We start from the raw sequence: 26,774 nt of genomic DNA, 5'->3' as shown, positions 1-26,774 counted from the left end.
GGCTAAAAGCTAAGGGGATTAGTGGGAAGATTTAACACCAAGCGTGATGCTCATTGTGGTGCTGTGCTTTGATGGTGGTTGAGAGGTGCAGTAGGGATAGAAGAATAGAAAAATCTGTGGGGAAGACTGGGAAAATGATGTCAGGAATGGAGTAAGGGTGAAGTGCAAGGAGAGAAGAAGGGGAGCATGCTGAGATGTCAAGTCCTAAAGGAGGAAGACTTTACATGAATTGATATTTTGGGGTTGGGGGATGAATTTTACCTGGTAGAACTGGTCCTTAATACCCTTCTGTCATGTAGTTCTTGATGCTGGCTAAGGATTCACATCCTTGGACACGTATCCAAATGTTACAGGATCACATCATCCCAAATGACACGGTACTTCTGTGTACTGGGAGGACCAACTAAACCAAACTCAGTCATCCCAGGACCACTGAACTCAGCATGGCTTTCAGGAAAGCAGAAGCCACAAGCTAGAATAAACTTCTGCTCTCTTGATCTTGTTCTTTGTGTGCTGAAAGCTGCAGTTTCTGCTGCCAGTGTACGTGCTGTTCATTTTTTTCACCTTCACCATTGCTGATGTTTTAGGGATGGGGAGGGGACAATCACCCTTCTCCACCACGTTGGCAGGATGCAAATACATTCCATGAGAAACAGATCTCGGTGTGCAGTACGGTATCAGCAGCGAGGAAGGACAAGAATAATGCATCCAATAAAGAAGGATGCATCCCTAGATAAATAATTTCCCTCTACCAACATTGGCAGCTACTGGTGGCAAGGAAAGGAGTTTGCTTTGGACTGGAAATGGAGGATTATCAGCAGAACTGGCTTAAGGCTGTGGCTTGTTAGGTTGTTTCAGCGATGAGAATAGCATTATGTTCTCAAGAAGATGACTTCAACTAGTGACAGAGGAAGTATTCAGATGAACAATGCTATTGTATTCCTTCTCTTCAGCACATATGCTGCAAGATGCTAAATTTACTCCAACGTATTTCCAATAGCATATCACTGAGCAGCAGACTGCAACCAAGGGTTTATAGTCTTCCTCTGAAGTCAAATGGATTGACACATTATAAATACTTCAGGCAACAGAAAGTGGAATTTTTCAGCATAGTTCTATCATATTCCTAGTACAAAAGACCTGTCAAAATATTCTTTCATTTTACCAGAGTCTGCTTAGTTTCTATACAGTTTCAGTGCATGTTATTCACATGCCACTACAGCTTCTGCAGGGGCATATCAAGAACTTAGTTTTAAAGAGATATTATATGTCCAGTAACCCAAAGTGGGCAGAAATATTTCATGAAAGACACTCTAGCATGAATGTCTAGAGGGCCAGAGAGTCATGGAAGCACTAGAAAAAGATAGAATGGTGTCACATAACATTTGAAGTCTTGTAGATGACGTCTTGTGTGCAACCAGAATGATTAGCACATCCAGACAAATTCATAGAATCATAGAATCATTAAGGTTGGAAAAGACCACTAAGATCATCAAGTCCAACAGTCAACCCACCACTGTCATGCCCACAAAACCATGTCACTCAGTGTGACAAATTCAGGCATACGTGCATATTTGTGTATGTCTTCCAATACAATGTACGTATACAGATGTGTACAAATTAGATTTTGTAATGTATTCAGTGAAACTCAAGGAATCTTCTCTGGATCCGTGGTATGATGAGCACTTTGGCATCTGATTAAATAAACGTCCTTACATAGGGGTTTCCTAGTGCATCATCCATTCACGGCCTGCCTGTTGTTCTTCAGGGAATTAATTATGTTCTCTTTTCCTGGGGCAAAAATGGGACGTTGCAGTCCACATGCTTAGAAAAAAATGTAACTAAGTACTATGGAAGAGTTCAGTAGAACTGTAATAACTTATAGCATGTGAAATCATATCTTATCATGAACTCACGACTACCAGATTGAAAATTCATTTTGGTCTAGGATATAAATGTTATGAAAAATAGGCTATTATAGAGAATGTCAGCTAGTCCATTCCTGGACTTCCATAGAGGATTTGGGATTCAGCTCCAATAATCATGGATATTATAATCTCATGAGGTCACAGAGGAGGAATAATACTGCAATGCACCCAAGTGAGGTACTAGTAATTCTGCAAATAACTCTTGGAGCTGTTGCATTTTCTCCATACATGCAAATATCAAATGACCGTTTTAAATATCACTGATTCTAAAAAGAGCTACAAGCCATTCTCTTTGGAGCCAACTGTTTTAAGAGTTTGAAAGCACAGGCCTGGAAGTCATCACTTCTGGCTGCTCATCTTGAGCCTGACACAAATTCACAATTAATCCACTTATCTTCTCTTCATCTCTGTTGGCTCCCTTTAAGACAAAGTTCTTCTCCTGGAGCTGTGGTGACTATTAGGTTATAGATGTTCCTGAAGAGTCATAAAAAAAAGGCTGTCAAATCAAAAGACAAAACATAACCGTGTGTATGAATATATATAAAACTAGAAGAGAGATTTCAGTGAGTTATATGCAATGAAGATCTATATGGATGTCATACGGACATCAGATGTAGTGGAAACTGCTCAGACAGCTCTCTGTCATAATATCTGCTCTCCACACACCAGTACAGCCTAGTTTTTACAGAGGTGAGGAGTACCAGGAGCACAGGTGAGATGTGTTCCTGCTGGAAGGTATTTTGTCCTTTAGCTGAGTTCCAGCAGCAGGTGAGCTGCAAGAATCAGTGAAGTATCTTTCAGTGAGGACACAGCAATGGGAGGTTACAGGAGTTGAAGTTAATCCCATCTTGGAGATGGAGGCAGTGAAAACATCAGCATGTCCACTGGCTGGCCTCAGACTAGCCAAGCAGAAAGGGCAGCTTCCCTGGGATGGAGTCTGGCTTACACTGGCTAACTAACCTCACTGCATTGGCTCACTAAGAGAAGGCTGCTCTTCTTGGCCAAGTCTTCTTCAATACCTTGGCTCTGAAGAAGCAAGCAAAGGTCCTTCCAAGCATCTGCCAAAGCAGTGGGCATACAAGCTGTCCTTGGCCCACAGGACTGGAGGGAAACTTCCAAATGCTGCAGGTCATGGAGATACTTATCCTTCACACGGAGGATGCAGTGGGTGAGCACCTTCTCCCTCAGATATCTCGACTCCATGACGACACCCGTATACTGCGATGATGCCCCTGTCTCTCAAGAGACACGGGCACCAAAGATAGCGATAGGGAGCAGCTTTCCCTGTGTTTGGAGGCGATCAGTCATGTTACCTTCTCAATCTGAGGGGAAGAGATAATGCTGGCACAAGGACAGCAAATGAAGCCACATGAACGGTACTGATCTCACTCAGAAAAAGAGACTGTGAGAAAGGTAGGAAGAGTGGAATTCCATCACTTGTGACTTGAAGCCTGAACGTGCCCCATATATTTTGGAGTTAAGACCTTGGGTTTTTTGTTTTTTTTTTTCTCCCTCCCTTTTTTGTCCCTGGCCTGAGAGGGACACCCTGTGGGCTCTGCTTCTTCTGAACGACACCAGTTAACCTAGAGGTGGGGTCAACACTCCAAGCTGAGGGAAGATGCGGTAACAACCAACAAAAAAATAAAAATAATAAAAAAATCAAAACATTATCTCTAACACGAGCCAGCTGCATAGTGCAGTTAGACAGAGAAATAACTCCAAAGAGCCTCAGCAGCACGGCTCTTCGCACAGACACTGCACACCCAACTGAAAACCTGTCTAGGGTTGATTGCTTAACTCAGTGAAACGTATGGTTTCTAAATATGCACCGAAAGGCAGCAATGACATAAAACTGTGGTCTGTTCTTTGCACAGGGGAGAGGCTAGCTTGCTTTCCACAGCCACGATGATACTGCACCTGCAGCTCAGTGCTGTCTCCCCAGTGTATGTGCTGTCTGATGTGACATGGCTTAGCAATGGAGGGGGGCTGGGGTTAGGTCCTGGTTTATATTAGGCTGACTCCCCTGATTACAGTGCTGTTCTTCCTGATTTGCAGTGGCAAGAGACAAATAATCAGCTTAGTGATTTTACCCTTGTCTGCAATTTAAGAATAATCGTGTTTGCATTTCACAATTTCAGTTGAGCCCCTAGAGAAGGATTTTAAGAACAGCTACTTGCTGCTGGTAAGTGAAGCTCAGTGGATTTCCATTCTACTGGGTGGACTTTCTTCAAGGGCAAGTGGAACTGTACAGGACACTGAACTACCCTGAATGCCTGTTTTATTTTCAGCCGGTTATCCCTGGTTTGTGCCAGGATGTGGAGGCAGACCTCAGTCAATGCCAGGACAGATGTTGCATCTGGCTACCCATGGGCAGCCTCACTATAACACCTTTCCTCTGGCCACTTGGTTGTCGGGGAAAGAGAAGAATACAGTTATAATTCACCTATAGGGTTGACTTACAACCCTTTGCTCTGTGAGTATCTCTCTATGCTTGATATGCATTTCCCTTCATTCAAGGAGCTTTGAAGATGGCAGTAGAACAATTTTACATTCTCCCAACACGAAAAAAAAATCCCATCCCATCACTCCTGGAAAGATGGAATGTGAGTGTGAGGGAACAGAACTTTGTTCCACACATGCTATACAACCAACAATCTGCAGCAGATTGCAGAGCATGTTTCTGCAGCAGGCAATTGCAGTGAGACTGGATATGGGACTGGAAGGCTGCGTTTTGCCTTTTGGAAATTTCCAATAATACTGAGCTAACTGATGAGACGTTCACAATTCAGATTGCTGATCACTTGGTAAGGGGAGTTAACAGCATCTTAAACCTCCCAGTCCACACTCTTTGCTTTCAGGCTTAGCAATAAATAAATAAATAAATAAATAGAAAGGATTAAGCTGTGCTCAGAAAATTCCAGTCTTGGAATAATAGCTAGGATCTTCAAAGTCTGGCAAATGCTTAGCTGGAGGCATAATTAGCAAGCACAAGCATTGTTTCCAGTACCTGTAGCAGGGGAATTCCACAGCCTCGCTTTCTGGCTGTCCTTCTTCCCTCACTATCACTTTGGCAAGGTACCAGCCACTGCTTCCTCCTTTGCCATCATGCCCTATCCTCACCCTCCTCACCTGCTTCAGTGTTACTGCTTCAACGAAGAATTCATCAGCCTTTGAGAAGGAGAAAAACAAAAAGGTAAGGTAGTATTTCTCCCTATAAACAAATAGGGAACTCGAGTTTATTACTGCAATCAAACCAACATCATGAGCATGCTGCAAGATAACTCTTCACAAGATGAAGGAGTAAGTGCAAATTAATTTACCAAAGAATGAAAGCTGGAATGCTGTGATAGAAGCAGAATATTAGATTCATAAACATGTGATCTCCCAGCATTTTAAATCTCCCATGTCACTGCTTGCCCTCCACAGCTGTAAAAAAAAGAAAACTAATTTGATTGTCGAGGAGTTCACACAGGCAGGAAATCCTGTTTCAAGCTCTTGCTCATCAGCTTTCTGGGGGAGCCTGAGCATGTCACTCTAGACCCCTGTCCTGGTGGATGATGATGGTGTTCAACTGGGAAAGAGCAATTGTAAACGCAACCCTCATTGCTTCTATTATTCAGTACTCAAAATTAAGACAACTAAAAATACAGCCACAGTTTTCATTGTTAATGATGGGCTTCCATAAACAAGTAAGTGTTAGCTACAAACTCTGCGTGGGGATTTAAGTTATCAAAAGCTCATTGCGTCAGTCTTAGTCAATACAGTCTGGTGTTCATCTTACTTATTAGTTGCTGATACAAATTAATGAGAAGTAAGTGGAAGGAATTGCAGCAGGGCAAACATCTAATTTAAAGGCATCTTTAAATTTTACCATCTATACAGATTGTTAATTTGCATCTGCAAGCAAGTTAAATTGGTAATCAAGGTGCTGTTGGTTTTTAGGACTTGTAAATTAGAGACCACCTTGACTAAGCCATGTTTCTTCTTAACAGAGCATTTGAGTTAATCAGTGTAGATATTCAGCCTCTTAAGTGTACGAGCTCTAAGTTTGTCAGGATCAATCTTTAAATAACTTCCAATTCACTCACCAGCTTCCAGCTCCGCATGCCAAAAGAGCACGTATTCATTATCGGATTCCAGTTTGCATTATATTGTCTAGATACTATTAATCACATTGAACAGCTTCCCTGAAATATTTTTCCTATCTTCCTTTGTTTACCTCATGCAAGTTACCCTACAGCTCATCTTGGTGGGAGTAAAATAAAGAAGTGATAATCTGTGTTTAAAATATCTTTTGTCTTCTGTGAAGCAAACCTCTCTCTGAAACTCCACCAAAAGTCTTCAAACCAACATCAAAACGTGACTCATTGTGCTAACGTTTTGACAGAGTAAGACTTTCCCATTTGACATAATGACTCTCCTTTACAGTTTGGACCCACTTTTTAAAAATAATAATTAAAAAACAAACAAACAAAAAAAAACCACGTAATTATACAAATACACAGGCAAAAATACAATGTTTGCAGTGTCCTTGCCCACAAACCTTCATATCAGAAGCAGAATGAAATTCACCACTATGTAAATGCCATGTGTCTACAGACAGGTCTTACCAGACAAGATAAACCTAATGAAAATTCTTTTCAAGTCTACACAGAAACCTCAGGGAACAACTGGAAATTTTGAACACTCAAAGGCAAATCTGAAGCACTAATGTATATTTAAGAAGCCTAAATCCAATGGTCAGTTTTGAAAATGTGACCTCATTTTATCTTCATTTTCTTTCCTTTCCCAATTCTCAGTCAAATGATGATGCAGAAGACGGAGAATGTGAAGAGCTTTGTGATCAGATTTTCATACTGTCCTCCACAGGAGGCTGAGTATAGTTTACCAATTTAAATCCAACCCATGGCATGCAAAGCATGCCTCATAATGGAACATATTAAGTAGGTTGACCTCATAAATCAGATCTGCGTATTATATGCTTGTTAATGCAGCAAGGACTTTGGCTTCAGGTTGACCTCTTCATTATTTCCAGCTTTCAGAACAGGCTCAACTTTCCTGGAAGATGGAAGTATTTCCAGGAAGCTTCCCCAGTCTGAAGACACAACTTCAATGCTCAGCACTCAGCTCAGGAGCAAACTAGGACATTTATGTATGAAAATAGCATTGTCATGAAAGGGAACACTGCCCCTGACCTCCAAATGCAACCCGTTCTGATACTCTGTGGCTACGATTTCTTTCCCCCTACTGCTCTTGGTCAAATCAGCAGGGAAATCAGCCAATTTTGCAAACCCCCAGAAAACACCTACAAACCATCACACGTTTTAAATGGCACTTTCCAGCCCATCTTAAGGAGATGCTTTTTGAACTTACGTTGCCTTTTTCAAACTTATTGACATTGTTTATGCATTTGTAGAGGACGCGGTCTCCTGTGTCCCCCTGGTCGCCGATGAGGCAGACAAAGACGTTGGCATCTGTGCCGCTGCCACTTACCATCCCCGTGCAAACTGTCACTCGGTATTTTATCACTGCGGAGGCATAAATGAATAAAGCAGTTTCAACAACACAGTTAATTGCCATTTAAATTTACTGCGCTTTTCAAAAACTTGAGATTAATTTTAAGAGTTCGCTCTTCCAAGTGGTAGTTCTGCGTGTGCATTGGCTCTTACGCTTCCATGTTATCACTAAGAGAAGAAGAGAAGAAAAAAGGAAGGCCTGAAATGTTAAGAAAACCCATAAAACCCCTCTGAAGTAATATATGTAGGTACACCCTCCTTTGATAAACCTCACAGTCTGGGACGTGTGGCTACGTTGGAATCTGGTCATGGTTCTCCTGTCAGGCCTAGGGACCACGTAACAGCCTCTCTGGGGACAAACCTTTGTTTTGATATGCAAGAGCATGGCAGAAGGAAAGAGTTTAAAAGAGCCAAATGGTGTGGCACATAAGGAACGGGTGATTTATGTTGACTGCATAGTAGTGGAGAAGCCCAGCTGGCCCCATCTCCTTGGGCCTCTTGTAGTATGACAGGCTGGGTCGTGCCTTGTCTCCTTGTCACCTCTGAGAATTTTATTTAGAATCATAGAATAATAAAGGTTTTAGAAGACCACTGAGATCATCACTCACAAATGCAACTCATCACCACCCTGCCCACTGAACCATATCCCCAGGTTGAGGCAACAACTAAGGCCTCCCATGCCATACAAGAAAGCATTTCCAGATGGAATTTCAGCATCAAAATTCAGCCCATATATCTTTGTTCACAGAAAGGAGACAGACAGCAGCCCTAGACTATTCTAACATTCTCCCTGTGAGACTGTGCATGCAAGGAGCTTGCAGCACTTTGTTAATGTTAATGGATTAAACCTTAACAATAAGGGCAGTAAGAACACATCCTTACCAGCACCACTGAGTTTAGGAGAGGTGCAGAGATTCTTAATAGAATCATATGAGCTGTAAGGGACCTTCAAAGGTCATCTGCTCCAAACCCTCAGCAATGAAAAGGGACACCCACAGCTCCACCAGGTGCTCAGAGCCCATCCAGCCTGACCTCAGGTGTCTGCAGGATGGAGCACCACCACCTCTCTGGGCAGCCCGTGCCAGTTCTTGAGTGCCTTCCCAAATGAGTGCCTCATGAGCACCTTGGCAGAAGGGAGTATTACCCCTCCTCCAAGGCAGACAGGATCAGGCTCACCACCTCATATCTGACCTCTGTACACTCACACACCTTTTCTCCCCTAAAGCTGAGTGGGAGCCTATCCTTTAGCAAGGGTCCTGCTGAGCAGTGAGCTCCTTCTCCCAGCAGGAAGGAGGCAGCACAGAATTACCCATGACTTGGGAGGGTTTTTGGTGTTTCATCCATTTCTCCAGGTGGGACTAGAAGCGGTGCTCCTTTCCTTCCTCCCAATGCACAAGTGCTGCATTTTGGCTCTGCTCAGCACAATTGCCCCTTATGGGAAAGTGCTTGCATTTGAGCTCAAGCAGCCCTCTCCACACGCTGATTAAAAATACATCTCAAAAACAAGTTTATTTACATTTTAATAACATCTGCAATTACAATTACTCTTCCTCTTCTAAGGAGCAGCTCAGCTGCATGCACATCACTGAGTTAATCAGAAATTTCAGAGAAGAGGGGAATCATGGTCTACGGAGTGTGGACACCCACTGTGTGATTTAGTGGAAATAAAAGAGAACCCAATGGCCACATTGAGCTATTCTGCTTTTCAAAACTCTCCTTCCAAGTATATTTAATTCTTGTGACCCAAGGTCAAACAGAAGTGACCACTTCAGGAGAACAACACAAAGTTCTGAGGCTTTCCTTAATTAAACTTCTAGTTGGAGCATAATTAGCCCAATAAGAACTTCCGTTTTCTTGTGTGCACTTAAAGGCGCCTGTGCTCTTGCACAACTGCTCTGTGTAACTGTCTAAACATTAATACATACAGCTGAGTAAACAAATAGGTAGGTAGATAGGTAGACAGACAGATATAGCTAAATAAAACTCTAACGTACAAAAAGGATTGTTAAATTTTAGATTGCTTTCCAACTAAACACGATTTGTACGAGCTTCCCTTCAAACCTGGCTTTTCATCTTTTAAGAGTGACTGGGAAAAAATGCAAGTTGGAAAAAGATATAGCTCTGGAAACAGCAGTGTGATGGGCAGAGCTCCCCCACCTCCCAGCAGAGAGAAATCTGCTCAGAGCTAGAGCCTGGGATTTGTGATGCCTCATGCAGCTAATGATGTACACAGAAAAGACTGCAGAGAGAAAGTGCCAGAAAGAGGAGCTAATTGAATGGCACTGCTCTGCTCGTGCATCCCTCAGACAAAGAGGGTTTCTTTCTATTCAGGCCCCAAACACTGAACCCATGGCTCTCACCTGGCATGACTTCAGTCACCAGAGACCCCTCTGCAGGGAGCTCCCGCACAATCTCGTTGTCATCTTCATTTATATCTAGCCAGCGACCGCAGTTGAATGAATATTTGTCTTTTGTCAGTGTTTTCAGCAGAGTTACCTTCATTAAACCAAAACACCACATGAGTTCAGAGCTTAGGGACAGAAAGCAACCGGCTCCTGGCAGGTTTGTGCCTGGGAAGCAGGAGCAGGTCGCAGGAAAGAAATAACAGGCATTAATAAGAAAACCATCTTCCAGAGCCGTGCACTACAGTGTGTGCCCTCCAAAATGAGCACAGGCTGTCACAGTCTTTTGTCACCTTTTTGTTGCTCTTTTCCCTAGTTGTTCTGCCATCTTGTGATGGATTTTATGGGTACTGTGGCTCGGAGTAATTGCTCATCATATGCCACATCGTGTCCTATGCAAACACAGGAAATGTGTGTCTTCAGCTGGGGACAGCAAGACACAGAGCAGGCAGGGTGTGCTGGATAATGCTTGTCCTTTTAAAACACAGTTATCATGTTGTTCATCATCAGGGTCATTAATTCTATAGGGAGAGATCTAGCTTTTGAGTAGGCCATGATGGCCATTTGCCACTGCCAGACTGGGTTCTAACATTTACCCTATCCAAACTAGTGGGAGAAAATAATAAATAAATATTCTTTTTTTTTTTTTCCTGGCTTCTTTGCAGCATTATGGTCCTGTTTCTGTAGCACTGACATATCTAGGAGCTTGGCTCTAATCTTCAGCCATGAGGTCGAGTTGCAGATTGGAAATACCAACTTAGTATTGAGTTGAGAATAAAAATAAACCAAATCAGAGCAAAACACAACAGAAAAGAGAAAAAAACAACAATTCAAATATTAGGAATTATTAGGGGGAAATAAAGCAAAGAATAAAGCAGAAAGTGTTGTTATATTCTTATACAAGACAATTCACAGGCGCAAGCAAATTCACAGAGCAAACCTTGGACAGCACTTGCATTTCTGGTCCCCTCAACCCAAAACCAGTAGACAGCACAACTAGGAAACACCCAGAAAACAGCAACAGGGATAGACAAAGATCTGGAGCGGCTTGCAAATGAATAATGAGCAAATATGGTAGGAATCTGCTTAAGGATTGAGGAGCAGGTAAAGAGAGGAAACGATGAAGGTCTCTAAAATCATGGGTGGAATGGAAAAGGTAGGGGGATTAGTTGTTCCTTCTCCTTGCTACAAGAAATAGCAGCCATCAGATGATGCTGGTAGAGCAAAGTTAAAGGCAAGCAGAAGGGTGTAATGAATTTGTGAAGTCCTTGCTGAAATCCGTTGTGGTTTTTAAAAGCTTCAGTGCTCAAAGCGAGAAAGAAATGTTTGAACAAATAAATGGAAGAGAAATCTATTAAACTCTTTGTATTTACCAGATCTGCTCAGGAAGGAAGCGTTCCACTGGGAATAGTCAAGAGATGGGGGAATACCAGGGGAAAGTAGCATAAATGCTTGTCCTTACTTTCTGTCATCATGCATCTACATGACATAGGAGCTAGGGGGACTTTTGGTCTGATCAATATGCTTTTTCCTACTGTTGAAAATGAATGGCTGCACAGAGATGGAGTAATTTCAGCATGAAATGTGTGAGGACCGGAACAAAGCATTGTTAAGTGTTCAGCTGGAAGTTCCTTGGTGTTAAAATGGATGCAAGAGCGGTGGGATTTATGTGCAGCCAGCTCAGTGCTGAAAGTGTCAGACTTGCTGTCCACAGGAGGCTTACTTTGGCATCATCACCATGTTTCCTCAGAGAGCTTGGCCCAAAATGAGTCTTAAACACGCTGCTAGATCCTTCTTGCCTCCCCACACACAATTCCTGTGTGGAAAAAACACTCACAGAAATATGGATCCATGGAAGGTCTAAGCACTCTTGCTCATCACTAATTGAAAATGGTACTGGCCCAAAGTCTAACCAGTACTTTCCCTCTGATAAAGACCCCACTCAGGCACCTTCTCCCACCATATGGAAGACACAGCAGTACTTGATGCTCTCTCAACACTGCTGCTGTGGTTGGCTGCATATGCTTTCACAGCTCCCTGACTATGCAAGAGAGTAGAGTCTGTCAAAGCACATTAGAGCCACAGAAGAAAAATCCCTACGTGGTAAATTGTGATTTATCATCACAGATATTTATGGCTGCAAAGCAAAGTGTTTATTTTCTTAAGTGCAGAAAAAGTCTTCCAAGTGCTGGAGAAGGAGTAGTGGTGAAGCTTAGAGATGAATTTGCTGCCCTTGCAGACTTATATGAGGGCTAACGGCACAGTAATCACTGCTGGTGGAGCGAAGGAAATGTGATGGAAGGTCAAACAGATCAAAGCTGGGCTGAACTTCTGAGTGGGATGGGAGGGACAAGGAATTTCCTCCAAAAAAAAAAAAAAGTAATGAATACATCTCTCCATGCATACCCTTGCTCAGGCTACAGTGCACTCCCCTTCAATTCCTATTTTCATAAGGGATTTCTACCTTCACCTCTCAGCCAGCACAGTCTGTAATTGGAGGCACATTTGAGCACTGCACACAGAATCATAGAATTGGCTTGGGTTGGAAGGGACCTCAAGGATCATGAAGCTCCAACCCTCCTGCTGCATGCTGGGCCACCAACCTCCATATCCAATACTAAACCTGGTTGTCCGGGGCCCCATCCAACCTGGCCTTGAACACCTCCAGGGATGGGGCATCCACAGCCTCTCTGGGCAGCTGTTCCAGCACCTCACCACTCTCATAGGAAAGAACTTCCCCCTGACATCCAACCTAAATCTTCCCTCCTTTAACTTAAAACCATTTCCTGCCATTATCTACCCTTGTAAAGAGATGATCTACCCTTGTAAAGGGTTGAAACCCATCAGACTCAATGATCAGCTGAGGAACACAGTGACTCAGCATTGATAGCACACATCTCTCTGACCAATGTGGCTTTTCAGCTGTGCCTTTCCTTACTGTTCTCTCACCTTATCCAGGTGCCAGCCAGCAAAAGGATTTCTTTTCTCATGCCATATCCGAAGCTTATAAAACGTGCCCAGATCAGGGAGCTCAATCTACAGAGCATAAAAACAAAACAAGAAATGAGTATTATCCATTTCTGTAAGTCAATTAAGCATCCACATGAAAGACACCACTGAGCATCTCTTAAGAGCCAAGTCAGAGAGGAGTCAAAAACTAAACTACAATACTAATGTTATTTAAAAGTAATAAAATCCACTCCACAAAGATAGCTTGTGGACTCTCTTTTCTGGAGAAGGGAACGTGCAGATTGAATTCAGACAGTCTTGATCATGAAAGCTCTTTGAAACCTCCCAAGCAGGGCTAAAGCCTGCTTTGAGCATCAGCTCTTTTTCAGACTTCTTCCTCTGGTAGGCAGTTATGGTTGCTGATGTTTTGGCTACAGTCATGAACTGAAATCCTTTTTTTCTCAATTTTTCTCTGACCAGACCCCACTTAACCTTTGAAAATACATTTGTTCCTAAAAGAAGGGAAAAAATGGGAGATAAGAACAAAAGAAGGCTACCCCCAGCCTCCAAACTCAGTGTATGCTTTAAGCTCAGCCCCAAACATTCATGGAGGGTCATGTCAAGGAAGATGAAGACAAGATCACCATCAAGACTAAACAGCACTATTGATACTCCTGTAAACAGCTAATGTCCATTTAAATGGCACAATCTAAATGGACAGAATAGCGTGTAGTAACTGGGACTGCAAGTAACAACTATTTGCTTCACTTTATCGCACTGTGACTTGAAGTCATCACCACCTGAGCATCTAAAGTCCTGTTTGGAGAAGACAGGCCACATCCACCACTGAGGAAACTGTCTGCATCACCAGCAAACTAAATGAATTCACCTCCATTTCAGAAAAAACATGGAGGTATGGACTGCATGCTGCTGATTTTCTGTATAAGACTGAAGCCAATGCCCTGGAAAACTATACTCGGCCAAATTTATCACTATGCTGTGATCCATACCATGAATTTGTCGGTTTGTCCAGCTTCAAAGTTGTCTGAATTGTTGTCCAACTTCATCTCATCTGACTTTCCTTTGTCTCCATAAATCTGGAAAAAGATGGTGGCATCTGTCCCTGCATTCTTAATGTCACTCGTCCAGATCCAGAGAGACCAGGGATTTTCTAAAAAAAAAAAACCCAGAAACCAACCACAGATGGAATCACAAAAGAATCAATTCTTTTAGTTAAAAAAAAGGAATTTTAAAGACATTCTGTTTAAAAACATAATTCTTTGTTTTCCCTGGGTTGTAGAGGTAGCTGGATGGAATGAAGGAAAATCAGCTCCTACATAACATTGGGGAATGAGATTGTCTGGAATTATGATTCTATTCTTCAACTTCAAATAAAATGGGAAAACACATAAATGACCAATTTGCAGCTAGGCCATATTCTTCTTTATCATACACTACTAATAGGGTAGATGAAGGACACGCTCCACCTGTGCAGTTTTTGTATACCTCTCCAGCACCTACAACTACAAGGCCATTATCCTCAGCAACTTCACATTCGTTTCCATGTCAGAGGATGGTGATACTTATGAGAAGGTGACATTATTTTCTTAAGAGCCCCTCATCTGCACTCTGTATTGGTAACACTTCACATCTGCAGGCCTTGCTGCATCTACAGAAGAAGGAACAGATTTCCTTCCCAACTCAGACATCAGCTGAATTATTAAAAACCCCTAATGAAAGAATTGCTAACCCTTTTGGTATGCCTCAGACCACATGAGCACGGATTGACCTTCAGAGCCTGGAATAGAATGTAGAAGTATGATGATGTGCATATAAATTAAATTTTTACTGATCCATTCGGCATTTGGTTGTAAAAAAGGAGGTGACTGCCACCCCAAAAAAAAAAAAAAGAAGGGAAAGATCAAACTTTCCTGACAAGAAAAAGTCTCACCCCCGTTTGAATAATATTCACGAAAAGTGTCCTGTGAAAATCACCAGAAAGCTTTATCTGAGCAAAAATAAGGCAGAGGCAAGTCAGTGGGCACCACACGATAGAGCAGCCTGGTCTCCTGGGGAAGAAACAAGGGCAATGGAGATGGCAGGGACTTCTCTGTCTGCTGGGTTTGGCCCTCTTGACCTCTTGCTGAGGGGAATCCGAAGCAGTGTATGCAGGGAGGGGTGAGGGGGCTTGCACCAGGATTAAATGCTGATAGAGCTTCTGCCTGCTGGGGAGCTACGTGCAGATGTTGCTCAGGGACTGACTTCACCATGGATACCCAACGCAAAGATGAACCCAGCATTGATCAGCTCACAGAAAGGGACAGTCCTGCGCACACGGGGAGAGAGGCGAGATGACAGAATGGGTCTTGTCTGACTCCAAGTCTTACGCTCCTGTAATCTGGCAGCTAAAGGTCACCGATTTCTCAGGGCTAATGCTCTCTGTCTATCTCCTGCACTGCGGCAGCAGGGGAATTAGTCTGTCAATAACAATCAGAGCTGATAATAGAGGGTTAAAGGTTGCAGATGCCTCAGTTAAATGGACCGAGTTGCAGGCATGATGTGGTTGTAACACTGACTAACATTTAGATAAAGCTTATTTAAATGAACTGCTGTTTAGGCAGGAGCCCACCCCGAAGCACCCGGACTAAATCATGTCTATTATCTTAATGAAAATGTTTTGCTTGCACATAAGTGAGGCAGCAGCAACCCAGCTTTGGTGCAGAACTACTCATCATGGCTGAGTGCTGGGGCAGTGTATGGATGAAGGAGCAGTGCTGATTCCAGGCCTGCTCCTCTGCTCAAACATGTGTGCTTGCCTCCCTCTAGAGAAAAGGCTTCAAACACAGAACACGCGTGCTGTGAAAGGAACATTTGGCAGCCGGACAGGACTGAGAGCTGTATTTTTTTTTCCTTCAATGACCAAAAGTGGAAATGTTGAAGTTAACAGGAAGAATGAACAAGCACGATTCCCAGCTTGGGTTTTCTTCCTGTTTTCCCCCAGGGTTTCTCTTTTTAGTATATTTAGGTTTTGTTTCCAGCTGGAACAGGTAGCTTCTTCCTCTATAGCAGTGTAAATGTAGCCTAGCTTATTTGCAAAGGCGAGTTGGTGGCTGCAGCACCCGAAACCCAGTGACTCTAGGAAGGTTGATGGGTCCAATTCCTTCCTGTAAGAAAATGAGTGCACTTCTTCAAGATATTTAAAATATTTTTTAAGCTGCTTTATTTCTTTTCTTTTTCTTTTCTTAAAACTTCCCAAAGCAGAATGCTCAAAGCAGATGACTTTATGATTCTATGAAAATAATGCTGGACTCAATTCTTTTCAGCATCCACCTGAGCATGGGCCTATCCATGTTGCACTGGGTGTATCCCATGCTGGGTATTGTCAGATGGGGACAGGTGGTGTCTCAGGAACCTATGGGGCACTTGAACCTACTTTTGAGTCTTCTCTGTCGCAGGGAGACCATTTCATAGAGCTCCCTCTCTATGAGGCCATCTCCTTCATCTTCATCCAGCCATTTCCCACATGGGAAGGTCTGTTCAATACCAGTGAATGGGCAGTAAACCACCACCTGGAAAAGAGACTGGCAAAGTGAGTCTGAATATTCCATTACTGGTAGACCACAAGACCATGATATTGACAGCCTAAGCAACTTATGCAAAAACAGACCTGAAATTCTTGGTCCTGCTCTCAAAGTCAGATTTTGTGGACCAGCATGAACAATTCCGGCAACTTGCAGCATATCCAAGACCTTTCCATCTTGTTATTCCCTCTTTTCCATAGTACACCAAAGTGGGTCATCCAAGAAGAGGCAAAACAGCACCAGGGAGAGGGAATAGGAGCACTAACACGCAGCGTATCTGCAGTCATGTCAGTCTGCAGTACAGACCCTTCACCACACTGTTCCATGGTAGAATTTTTGCAGAAAATATAAGATACAAAAAGCCTTCACATGCATCCTAGGCTGGTTTTGTTTTCCAGGAAAACTTAAACTTCCTCACATCTGTGCAGGCCGATGCCTCCCTGCTCTCCCTCCCATTAGCTCCTGCTGGTGGTGTACACAGTGCACACGCCATAACTCTCCTCCAACACCTCCCAGTAACAGAGGTGGTCAACCACTTTTTTTCTGGGCTCCAAAGCAGCATTGAAAACTTCAGGGAAGTTTGGATATAGATGACAGCTTTGAAGTGTTCAGCGCAATCCAAGAGCACATGTCTGGCTGGCCCCTTGGGCAAACATCTGAAGGTTCTTTTGGCGCTGAGCAAAAAATAATCTCTATTTTTTTTTTTTTGACTGTAGAGAGACAATTGACCCAATTAGTAGTTGATTGATTTATACATCTAATGTGCCTTTCAGACAATCAGCTACTACCATGCATTATGTATAATATCGACTTGCGAAACTGGGGGATATTGTCATCCCAATAAAGGCAGCCTTTTTTATCGTTGGGGTCAGGTAATGAATAGGAAGCAGCCTGAGCTGCCTGCAAACGTCTTAGTCTCACCTTCTCACAATACCAGCCAGAGCTGACGCCACAATTATCGTGCCCAATGGTGACCCTGCTGAGAGGACTGAGAAGAGATGCTATCTCCACGTTAAAGAGATCTGTCCTGGCGCGCTCAAATTCACCTCCTTCCAGGAAAATCGTCCCGCTGTTCTTCAAGCCTTTGGAGCCATGCAGGATTACATGGATCTTGGAGTTTGTGCCAGCTCCTCTGATATCTCCCGTCACTACGGCAACATTGTACACAATACCTGGGGGAATTAGGAATTTGGTCAGGAAGAAAAAAAAAAGGGAGGGGAATAAAAAAAAGATGAATTTCAGATCTTTTTATTGGATTTACATTGGGCTCTGCTGCTTTCCCACCGGTCTTTTTAACTTCCAACTCGCTTCACTTGTTTCTGTTCTGCACATACCTCTGAGAAACGCACAGCTACCTTCAGGCAGTCTGAGAGAAGCAGGTTTGTGCTGACAAAATCCCTGTCATACAGCCCAGTGGGGAAAAAATATGTGTTGGGTTTTTTTTATCACCATATGGTGACAATTGGGTGAAGAAAAGGAAAAATAAATGAATTGACAATTAAATTGCTTGATTTTGAGATGTCCCAAATATCCAGTATGTCAGGGAGTGCTTGAAGAGAGGAAAGGTGCTATTTCCTCATACGAACTTTACTTCTCAGATGGCTCTTTGACAAGCATATCATAGACCGTCGTCATGCTGTTGAGTAAGGAGACACCTCTGTATTTGCTTTAGTGTTTTAGGAACCAAGTATAAGACAGCTGGGATTCAAGCTAAGTTATTCCTTTTCTTACACCACCCAGAAATGTCAACGGGGCCTTTGGACTAAGTGAAAACATCAGAGCTCACTCTTTACAGAACAACCTTCCCTCTCTTTAAAGTTTACGCTAAAAATTGTATTTGCATGTCTTTGACAGTGCATATGGAATATGTTCAGCTGAACTCATGAGAGCACGTTCAGAAATGGTAAGAGATTAAGGGAAGATTTTAGTAAATGAATTGCACAGTTTTGGTCGGAAGATGTCATTCACCTCGCTCCCTGTTCTTCCCAGCCTGTGTCCTGCAGTTGGGATTCTGCAGCCACAACACTTGTCCTTGTTTTGTAAAAGGATGCATATCTCCCCAGCCAATAAATATGCATCACTGTGAGGCACCGCAGTGGCTGTGGGAATAGCTGTCTGCTTTCTGAATGCTGGTGACCGACTCACAGAGGCACGTGCTGAATCTTTCATCCTCAGCCCGTCATTCTCTCATCCAGGTGCATCGTGTGGCAGATCAGCGTGTAGGTCCTGCATGGATTCACCAGGTATATGTGTAGGTGGATGGACATGGACATCCGATGGAGGCACATGGGATGACAGTTCAGGCACAGAACTATCTGCCACCAACAGCTGGCCCACTGCAGGAGTCCTGGCATTTGCTCTTGTAGGGAAAATATGACTAGAAGCAAGAACTAGACCTCTGTGTCTTTGCATTTCCCACCATGGATTCAACATGACTTTACCTGTGGCTTCGGTGCCTCCAACAAGAATGTCCCTCTGGATTTTGCCATCATCTTCATCCAAAGCAAACCAGCGTCCAACTGGGAACTGGTACACACATTTATTGCCAATGTCTTCAATGATCACCTGGGAGAAAGAAACAGCACACTGCAAAATACATGTGGAAGAAGTGAAGGTGTGAGACAAGGAGGTGACAAGAGAGCAGAAGCTGAACGCACACACTCTCACCTGATATTCAGTATATTTGACTCTCAGGCAGCTCCCTCTCCACTCTCTAATTAGCACTGACAGGATTTCAGACAATCAGTGAGCAAAAACCAGGCTTTTTTCTTTCCTTTTTTCCTCCATTGAACTCAATCTGCATCTCTCGCAGCGTACGAGAGCAGATGTCTCTGCTAGCAGGACCAGCTGGCTGGCCTGTCTTCCTTCCCTCCAGAGCCCTATGCTGGCTACTCTTCTCCATCAGCTGAATGGCAGCTCTTTGTTCTGCATTGGGAACAGACTGTCTTCGTTCTTTCTGTTTTAGAGCCTTGTTATGAAATAATACTAAGGAATTTTAGGACAAATCAAGACCGTTGGATCAGCTTGTGTGACCCAGTAATACTTTCTTATCCCATTCAGTTACTACGGGATGGAAACACTTGCAAAGACAGCCTTAAAACCCTGGGGTAGGAATAGCTTCTATCTTGGAAGAATTTGGCTCCGTGCTCTATTCGGGAGACATATTCTGCTGAAACAAGCCAGGGAACAACCTTCACTTTTAATGTTAAATTAAGCCAGTGTTATCCACCTGGAGGTTCTTGCACCTCCTGCTGCAGCATTTTCTTACCACCACTCCTGAAGTTTGCCATAAGAGTTACTGGTGTATTTTGAATATGCAGAAAAGAGGATTTAAGATTTTCAGCCAGAAAACAAGAAATCAAAAAAAATCATGTTGGATATTAGGAAAAATTGATTCTCTGAAGGAGTGGTGATTGCAGTGGCACAGCTGCTCAGGGAGATGGGGGAGTCTCCATCCCTGGAGGTGTTCAAGAACCATGGAGATGTGGCACATGGGGACACAGTCATGGGGCATCTTGGGGGTGGGTTGGGGTTGGGGATCTTGGAACTCTTTTCCAACCTCAGTGACTCTGTGATTCTATGAAAATCTATCTGCTTGCATGGCTTACATCTCGGGGAATGAAAATTCACTATTAGGGGTAGGAAGTCCTTATTTTTTTTTCCCCTTCATAGCAAGAAGAGAGAATCTGGATTCTGTCCTTCCCAATAGACTTATCCAACCAGAGCTTCCCATCCTGCCACCCATCTCACACTGTACTACAGCCTGCAGCATTACAGATTCTCATTGTTACTCTTGTTGGACAGCATTTTCTGCCAGGGCTGAGATTATCATTATGGGAGAGCAGTGCTGTGCTGGAACATTAGAGACTAAAACATTTGAGGTTCAAGAGAAGCATCAGTGCTCAGCTCAGCCTCTACCGGCTCATCCTCTTCAAGTTCCTGTTAATGTATCTATTCCTATATTTAGAAAACCAGTACTAAATATATGCTTCATTGAAAACACAAGAAAAAAATGAGAAGAACTTCCAGTGCTGCTTAGCAAGTTCATTCAGCAGTGCGAAAGACAGAGTCCCCAAGTACTGGAGTGTATTAGAAAAAAAAAACATCAACTAGTAGTAGGAGATAACTGGGCTGTGGTTCAGCTCATTTCTCCAGGCTTCCATCTGAACTTACAAGGCCAATCTGCTTCTCACTCAATTACAAAAATCTCAGCAGTTCAGAGGCAGCACACAGAGCTAAGGTGTTGGCTGCAACCAGTCCCTGCTATGGGCTTTGGGGTTAATCCACCTAACCAGCATCAAAAAGCATGCCATGCACACCACACCTGTACTATGAGAAGGTTTCTTTTCTCTCTTCCCCCCCCCCCACATATTACAAGGAGCACAGATTCTATGTTTCTGATAGACAACCAACACAATAACCTTTAGTGCAGTGTGTCACGATGGAGGAAATGCATGTGCTAATATTTGCATTGGTGTTACCTCAATTGTTATCTAGTTATCCAGGTCTTATCTAGGTCAGATCTTCAGTGGATTACAGCCAGCTGTGTTAAACTACACCATCAAAAGGGGGGGGGGAAGAGATTAGAGGAAAGTCCTTGATTTCTCCCTCTTGTGTATTCTTTTATTAAAGCTGCCATACCTTCAAGTCTTAGAGCAGGATATTAAAAAATAGAGGAAAGAAGGAGAGGAAGAAAGGGATCTTTGTGGCAGGCACATATTTCTTGCTGTGCCAAGAAGAATGACTTAAATTTGCCCAAACGATAAGTCTCTGCAGATTTCCACTGTGAACAGACTCAATATAGATTTCTTAGGCTCCAGTGTCTTCGTGGCACTGCTGAGAGGGTGAGAAGTGAGACATTTTGATCCCACAGCAGGCTTGTGTTAAAGATCAGAGGAGTAACCCACCTTTGCAAGAAACCAGCCAGCAGAGCCACCCTTGTTATTGTGACCGATATTAATTTTTCTTAACCTGCCCAAATTCGGAGCATCAAGCGTGAACTTGTCCTCTGCTCCCTTTTCAAAGTTGTCTTTGTCGTTGTCCAGTTTCCTCACTCCTGAAAAGATTAGAAATGATAAAAATTGTTAACTGAAGGAATATATAGGAGTACCACAGCTGACTGAATCAAATGCTCTCCAGGCACCAGCTCCCCGCAGCCAGGATGCAAGGCAAAGGCAGAGAGCTTTATATTCCAATATATTCCAGGCACCGTGTATTGAGCTCACAAAAGACCAGGATTTTCACCCTAATGTCACAGCTACTTAGAGCATTCAGAGTTTTTGGAAATACATATCTAGATGGCTGTTGTATCTTCTTTTCCTAACCACCGCAATCTGTTTAAAACAGGTTTGGCCATTAGCTGCAGATTTATATATTTCAGCACATGGGATTTTTTGCTGCATCACACAGGAAGGATTTATTTTCACACTGTGGGTATTGGCGTTTCCAGATCTCGTAGGAGCTTCCCTGTATGAAAAGAATTAAAGCACTGACCCAGATTGCAGCCAGCACTGTTCCCGTGCTGTGGTGTGAGGGCTGGGTCTGCCCCAAGGCACCCTACTGAGTCTGTACATCCCACCCACCTGGGGAGGGGATGAGTCATTTCTGGGAGGTGTTGCCCCTCTGTGCAGGTTTTACAGGGCGCCTGGACAACTGTCTGAGATTTACACACCCACTTCCAGATGTCTCTGGTGAGATCAGATGGATCTCCCTGTAACTGCCTGGAGAGTTAATCAGGAGCAAGCCCTCCCCACATGGTTTCATAATCTGCTCAAGGACACTTGGCAGGCATCTCATCATTACTTCTTGACTTTGACAGGATATGTGATGTAAAGAAGAGAGAGAACGTTTGTTAGCTGAGTCTCCAGGAGTTTCCACCTGTTCTTCTCCGTAGTGTGAGATAGAGTTTGGCCTGGGCACCTCTCTTTTTACTATTCAATTAAAAAGACTTTGAAAAAAAAAACTAAATTCAATTTCGTGGACCACTGCTGCAATGCAATCTACATTAAAAACATACAAACAGACAAAAAAAACTACCGCCAGTAATTTTAAACCAGCTAATACAAACCTCGGTTAAATTATGATTTCTGAATGTCTGCACAAGTTCAGCCACAACCTGTGCCACATGAAAAGGGCAGTGTTTTCCTCCCAGGACCACAGGAAGGATAGGACATAGGCCCAGAGGGGCTGTGAAATCTCTTTCTTGTAGATCTTCATAAGTCACCTGGAAAAGTGACCCTGAGCCCCATCCCTGGGTGGGAACAGATGGACCCAGAGGTCCCTGCCTACTCCAACCAGTGACACTGTGCATCGCATGCGCTATCAATAGCACACTGATTGACGCAGGGTCCTTCAGCAGACTGGTGCCCATCATACTGGTTTATGCTGGCGGTGTGTTTTCCCAGGGTTTGGTGGTTTTATTTTGGTGGTAGGAACCACAGCCACGTTCACAGCCCAGCCACAACAGCTTCCAGGAGCTGTGGATGTGAGGAACCGCAGTGCTCGCAAGGCATGTGCTGCACTTTTCACTCAGCCAAATCATTCTGCATTTGCCAGATTGCTGCTGTGCGTTGTGCAGATCGCAGGCCTGAAGAGCAGGAAGAGGTATTTTAGGAAATGATTTGCATTTGAATACCTGTGTCTCCTTTCTCTCCGAAGATATTAATGAAGACATCTGCATCTGTTCCGCTGCCGCTGACTTCGCCCGTGAAAACTCGGACCACGTATTTGTTGACTGCAAGGAGAGAGGCAGAAATCCCCACATATTAACAACAGAATAGTCAAAAATCATAAGAGTGCAAAAAAAAATAATAATAATACAGGCTATGCTGTACTAGTTTGAAAGCACATTTGAATCTCTGCTCCCGGATCCCGAGCAGAGTCTCAAAATGTTTTCCTCTTCTCCTCAAGTGAAATAAAATCCATAGGCAGAGACCCTGTCTATGACAGTGCTCATGGACAGAGATGCAGAGCTCTAACATTCTGTGTATCCATTGCTCAGGGCAGGAAGAAGAGATGACTGAATTCCTGAACCCAACACCAAAGGTTGGAGTGGGTGAGAGGAAGGTGCAAGGAAGGTGCACGCTTTGATGTTGATATACAGCCATCAGATGACCCCAGGCCTGCAAACCAGCCTTGCTTTTTCAAAACACTGATGAGTTATGGAGCCAGCCATCTGCTCAAGCTCAGAGCTGAACCCTCTGCTCCAAGGGCTGTCATGCAGCTATTTTTGCAGCTTAGCCCAGCGGGTGACATCAAGTATTTAGAGGAAAGGTTGGTCATATTGCATGAGCGCTAACACCTGAAGGGGACCACCCCGTTACTCTGTGCAGCTTAAAAATAAAAACCCAATCCTTTTCCATTTAATGGAAAAGCAAAACGGAGACCAGGCAGAAGGCAAAATCACCTGCTGTGGTTTAATGAATGCACTCTGAAAAGGGTAAAAATTGAGCTGACGTTGTAAATAGAATAATGATAAAAGTGCAATAAATACTAAATAACAAGAAAGGAGGAGGACAGAACCGCCCCAGACAAGGGAAGGATGCCTTAATACTTCTCTTTAACTCTTTTTCCTCAGTTCGCAGAGCTCTAACAACCTGCTAGAAATATGCCAACACCAAAGGAGTTAATCTGCCTTAACCGAGGAGAGAGGTGCAATTTACAGCTCCCATTTGGCCACTAAATGGCTCCCACAGAAAGTCACCCATTGTACACTGGGATCTTCAATCACAAACAGCATTTTTCAAGAAGCTTTGCTCCACGCTCTATGCTATGTAATTTTATGTTAGTGATTGATTTCCCACTGCTTTCCAGACAGAAGAGCCCTATGGGGAAAAGGGAGCGACAGAAAGGCAAGCACACTGGCCGACGTTAGGACAACTTGTAGGATTAGTCTTTAAGCTTCTTAAGAAGGGACCAAAAGGATATTGAAACACATGCAGGGCATCAAGGGGGATAGGTAGAGAGCAAGGCAGTGAAGATCAATCAGTAACAGTGGCCAAAAACATGGTACAAAGGGCACTTTGTGCAGATTCTGCAAAAAATACAGAAGATCAGAAAGCCTGGTAAAGTCCATGGCCACATCCAACGCCTTGAGAAGTCTTCCAATATTGCTGTATTTCAAATCTGAGATACACGATGTCATCATATAACATACGTTCCCAACGCTGGAACTGCACTCACACCAACCCCCATCCCTGCCCCATGCAGCTCCGTGTGCAGGACCAGTTTTAGTTCCTTCATCAGCAGAACAGAAGCAGGACTGTGCTGAGCCGTGCTGAATTTTTGCCACCACCCTCTCCATCTCTCAGCAATTCAAGGCTCAGCTACAGCAGAGAGCAGCACTTCATCCTGCTCGGGGGTCCTTCTGTGCTTCGTACATCAGCACATCTTGCAGAATTGCACGGCGGAGGTACAGATTTAAATGGGAAGAGATGCTGTATCTCACAGAAACAGGAAGGATTCAGTGGCTGGCAGCATGCAGAAAAAGGCTCTCATTGCAGCCCGGCAGAGCTCTGGCTGAAGTCAAGCACCCTTCATTTCCAGCATAGGTGGATGTCGCTCCCTACTCTGCAAGCCCTTCATCATGAATTATTTAAAACAGTAACATCATCTTTTCAAAAATACTCACTTGGCTTTTTTTTTTAATCTCAGTACGTAGCTCTGAGTTCATCCACAAAACTGAGATCAAGATGTTGCCTGGATATATATATATATATATATATATTTTTTTTTTTTGTCTGAATGCTTCTCCTAGCACTGTGAACATGCAAAATGCTGATGTACGGCTGCTGAAGCTGAGACTCCATCTAGCAGTGTGTGCTCGCTGCAGCACAGCACAGAGAAGGAGCTTTCCTGGGAACAAAATTAGCAGCTTTGGAGATACGAACTGCAAGATGCCAAGAGGGAAATAGCAAATATTTAGAAGCAAGATCAGCAGATATATTCTGCTGCCTCTTCCCATTGCAACACAAAATTGTCATGTCTGTATGGTTACAGCACGTTCTTTGTCTGTGCTGCAGGGTCTCTGCTCAGTTCAGGACAGTCCTGCTCCCCTCACACCTCCCAGCCAACATGCAGACACACACAGAGCATTGGAAGTGTTTCCAGGCTGCCATCTCTGGGATGCAGTGGGGTGGCACTGATATGACTTCGACACATTAATTTAGCAGAGGTGTGATAGTCAAGCAGCTTGTCTGTTACTAATCCAGACGCAGCTTTCAGCAGCTAAGGGGGAGATGAATGCTGCACTGTGGGCTGGATCTGGGCTCTTTCCAGTTGGAGCTGTGGGGTTTAATTTTTGTAAAGAAGAGTGGAGCAGTGTCATACCCCTAGCAGTGCTCCTATGGGAGGAAGGGCACAGGGCTGCAGCCCTCCTGGTGTACCCAGGCTGGTCCCACTGCATCCCACTCCATCCCAAGGATGCAGCACTGCAACCAGCATCTTCTTATCCAGTCCTGCTACTTCCAAGTGCTGTCATTCATTCTCTCCCCTACCTGTGACCGTGAACAGTGGGGGCTGGAACTAGGTGGTCTTTAAGGTACCTTTCAACACAAGCTATTCTATGAAACATCCAAGCCAAATCCTTCCAAGTGCAAGCTGCAGCTGACTGTTCAGCCATAGGGTATTCAGCTGTTAATGTTGTTTATTTAGCAATAGAGTATCATAGTCACAGAAAGCACCATAGGATGCAGTTGCTTAAGGAAACCTTGTGGCTAAAATTACCAGGGGCACTAGACAGGGCACTGATGCATAAGCTGATGAATTTGTAGCAGCAGGAGAATCAGATTTTGGCAGAGAAACAAACCAGACTGCGCTTCATTATCTGGAGTTATCACCTCCTGCAGGGCCCAGGGAACTCTCTGCTATTTGTTCCTGCCTCCCTTCCCTGTGCATGACCCATCACGGAGCAGGTGAGCAGCACAGCATCCAACAACCAAGAAATGTCACAGCCCTCAGACGTAAGACACGCAGGGTCAAAAGCAACAAACTAAGTCATGGGCAGTGATGGATTCTTCTCATAAGGCAACTTCTAGCAATTATCCTTCTGTTTTCACAGCACTCCCCAGGGTGGCAATGTTTAAGATCCACCCTGTACTGCACGGCACTGACCACACAGATTTCAAAGGGAACAGGTAGAGAAGAGGCAACTCTACTGTCCCTGAATTGCTTCTACTGAAGAAATGTATTAGTGGACAGCATGAAAAGCAAAAAGAATTGCTGCCAGAGGGCATGCAGTTTCAACTTGAGCCTGCCACAGTCTTTTTTCATAAGCTCAGGAAAGAGGTTGAACGTCCCATATGCCTCAGTTCTTTGCTGTCAGCTCAAGTCAGTTGCTCCAGCCCACACAAACGGTCTGACAAAACCACTTCTTGATGGAAAGCACTGACTTGTCAAAGC

The 26,774-nt window shown here is 43.8% G+C and overlaps 1 protein-coding gene across 1 annotated transcript in view; it reads right to left on the bottom strand.

Moving 5' to 3' along the window:
* The window catches only part of LOXHD1 (lipoxygenase homology domains 1), a 149,206-nt gene that overhangs the window by 73,303 nt on the left and 49,129 nt on the right, over positions 1-26,774 (bottom strand). Inside the window, exons 5-14 of the mRNA XM_025144978.3 lie at positions 23,011-23,109; positions 21,284-21,432; positions 18,818-18,941; positions 17,298-17,548; positions 16,229-16,364; positions 13,806-13,966; positions 12,796-12,882; positions 9,805-9,940; positions 7,302-7,456; positions 4,936-5,096 (exon numbers count right to left, since the gene is read on the bottom strand). Coding sequence (XP_025000746.3) covers positions 4,936-5,096; positions 7,302-7,456; positions 9,805-9,940; positions 12,796-12,882; positions 13,806-13,966; positions 16,229-16,364; positions 17,298-17,548; positions 18,818-18,941; positions 21,284-21,432; positions 23,011-23,109 — 1,459 coding nt within the window. The remainder of the gene's footprint in view (positions 1-4,935; positions 5,097-7,301; positions 7,457-9,804; positions 9,941-12,795; positions 12,883-13,805; positions 13,967-16,228; positions 16,365-17,297; positions 17,549-18,817; positions 18,942-21,283; positions 21,433-23,010; positions 23,110-26,774) is intronic.

The sequence above is a fragment of the Gallus gallus genome, chromosome Z, assembly GCF_016699485.2.
Source record: "Gallus gallus isolate bGalGal1 chromosome Z, bGalGal1.mat.broiler.GRCg7b, whole genome shotgun sequence".
Taxonomy (NCBI): Eukaryota; Metazoa; Chordata; class Aves; order Galliformes; family Phasianidae; genus Gallus; species Gallus gallus.
This window is presented reverse-complemented; position numbering and strand designations above follow the sequence as displayed.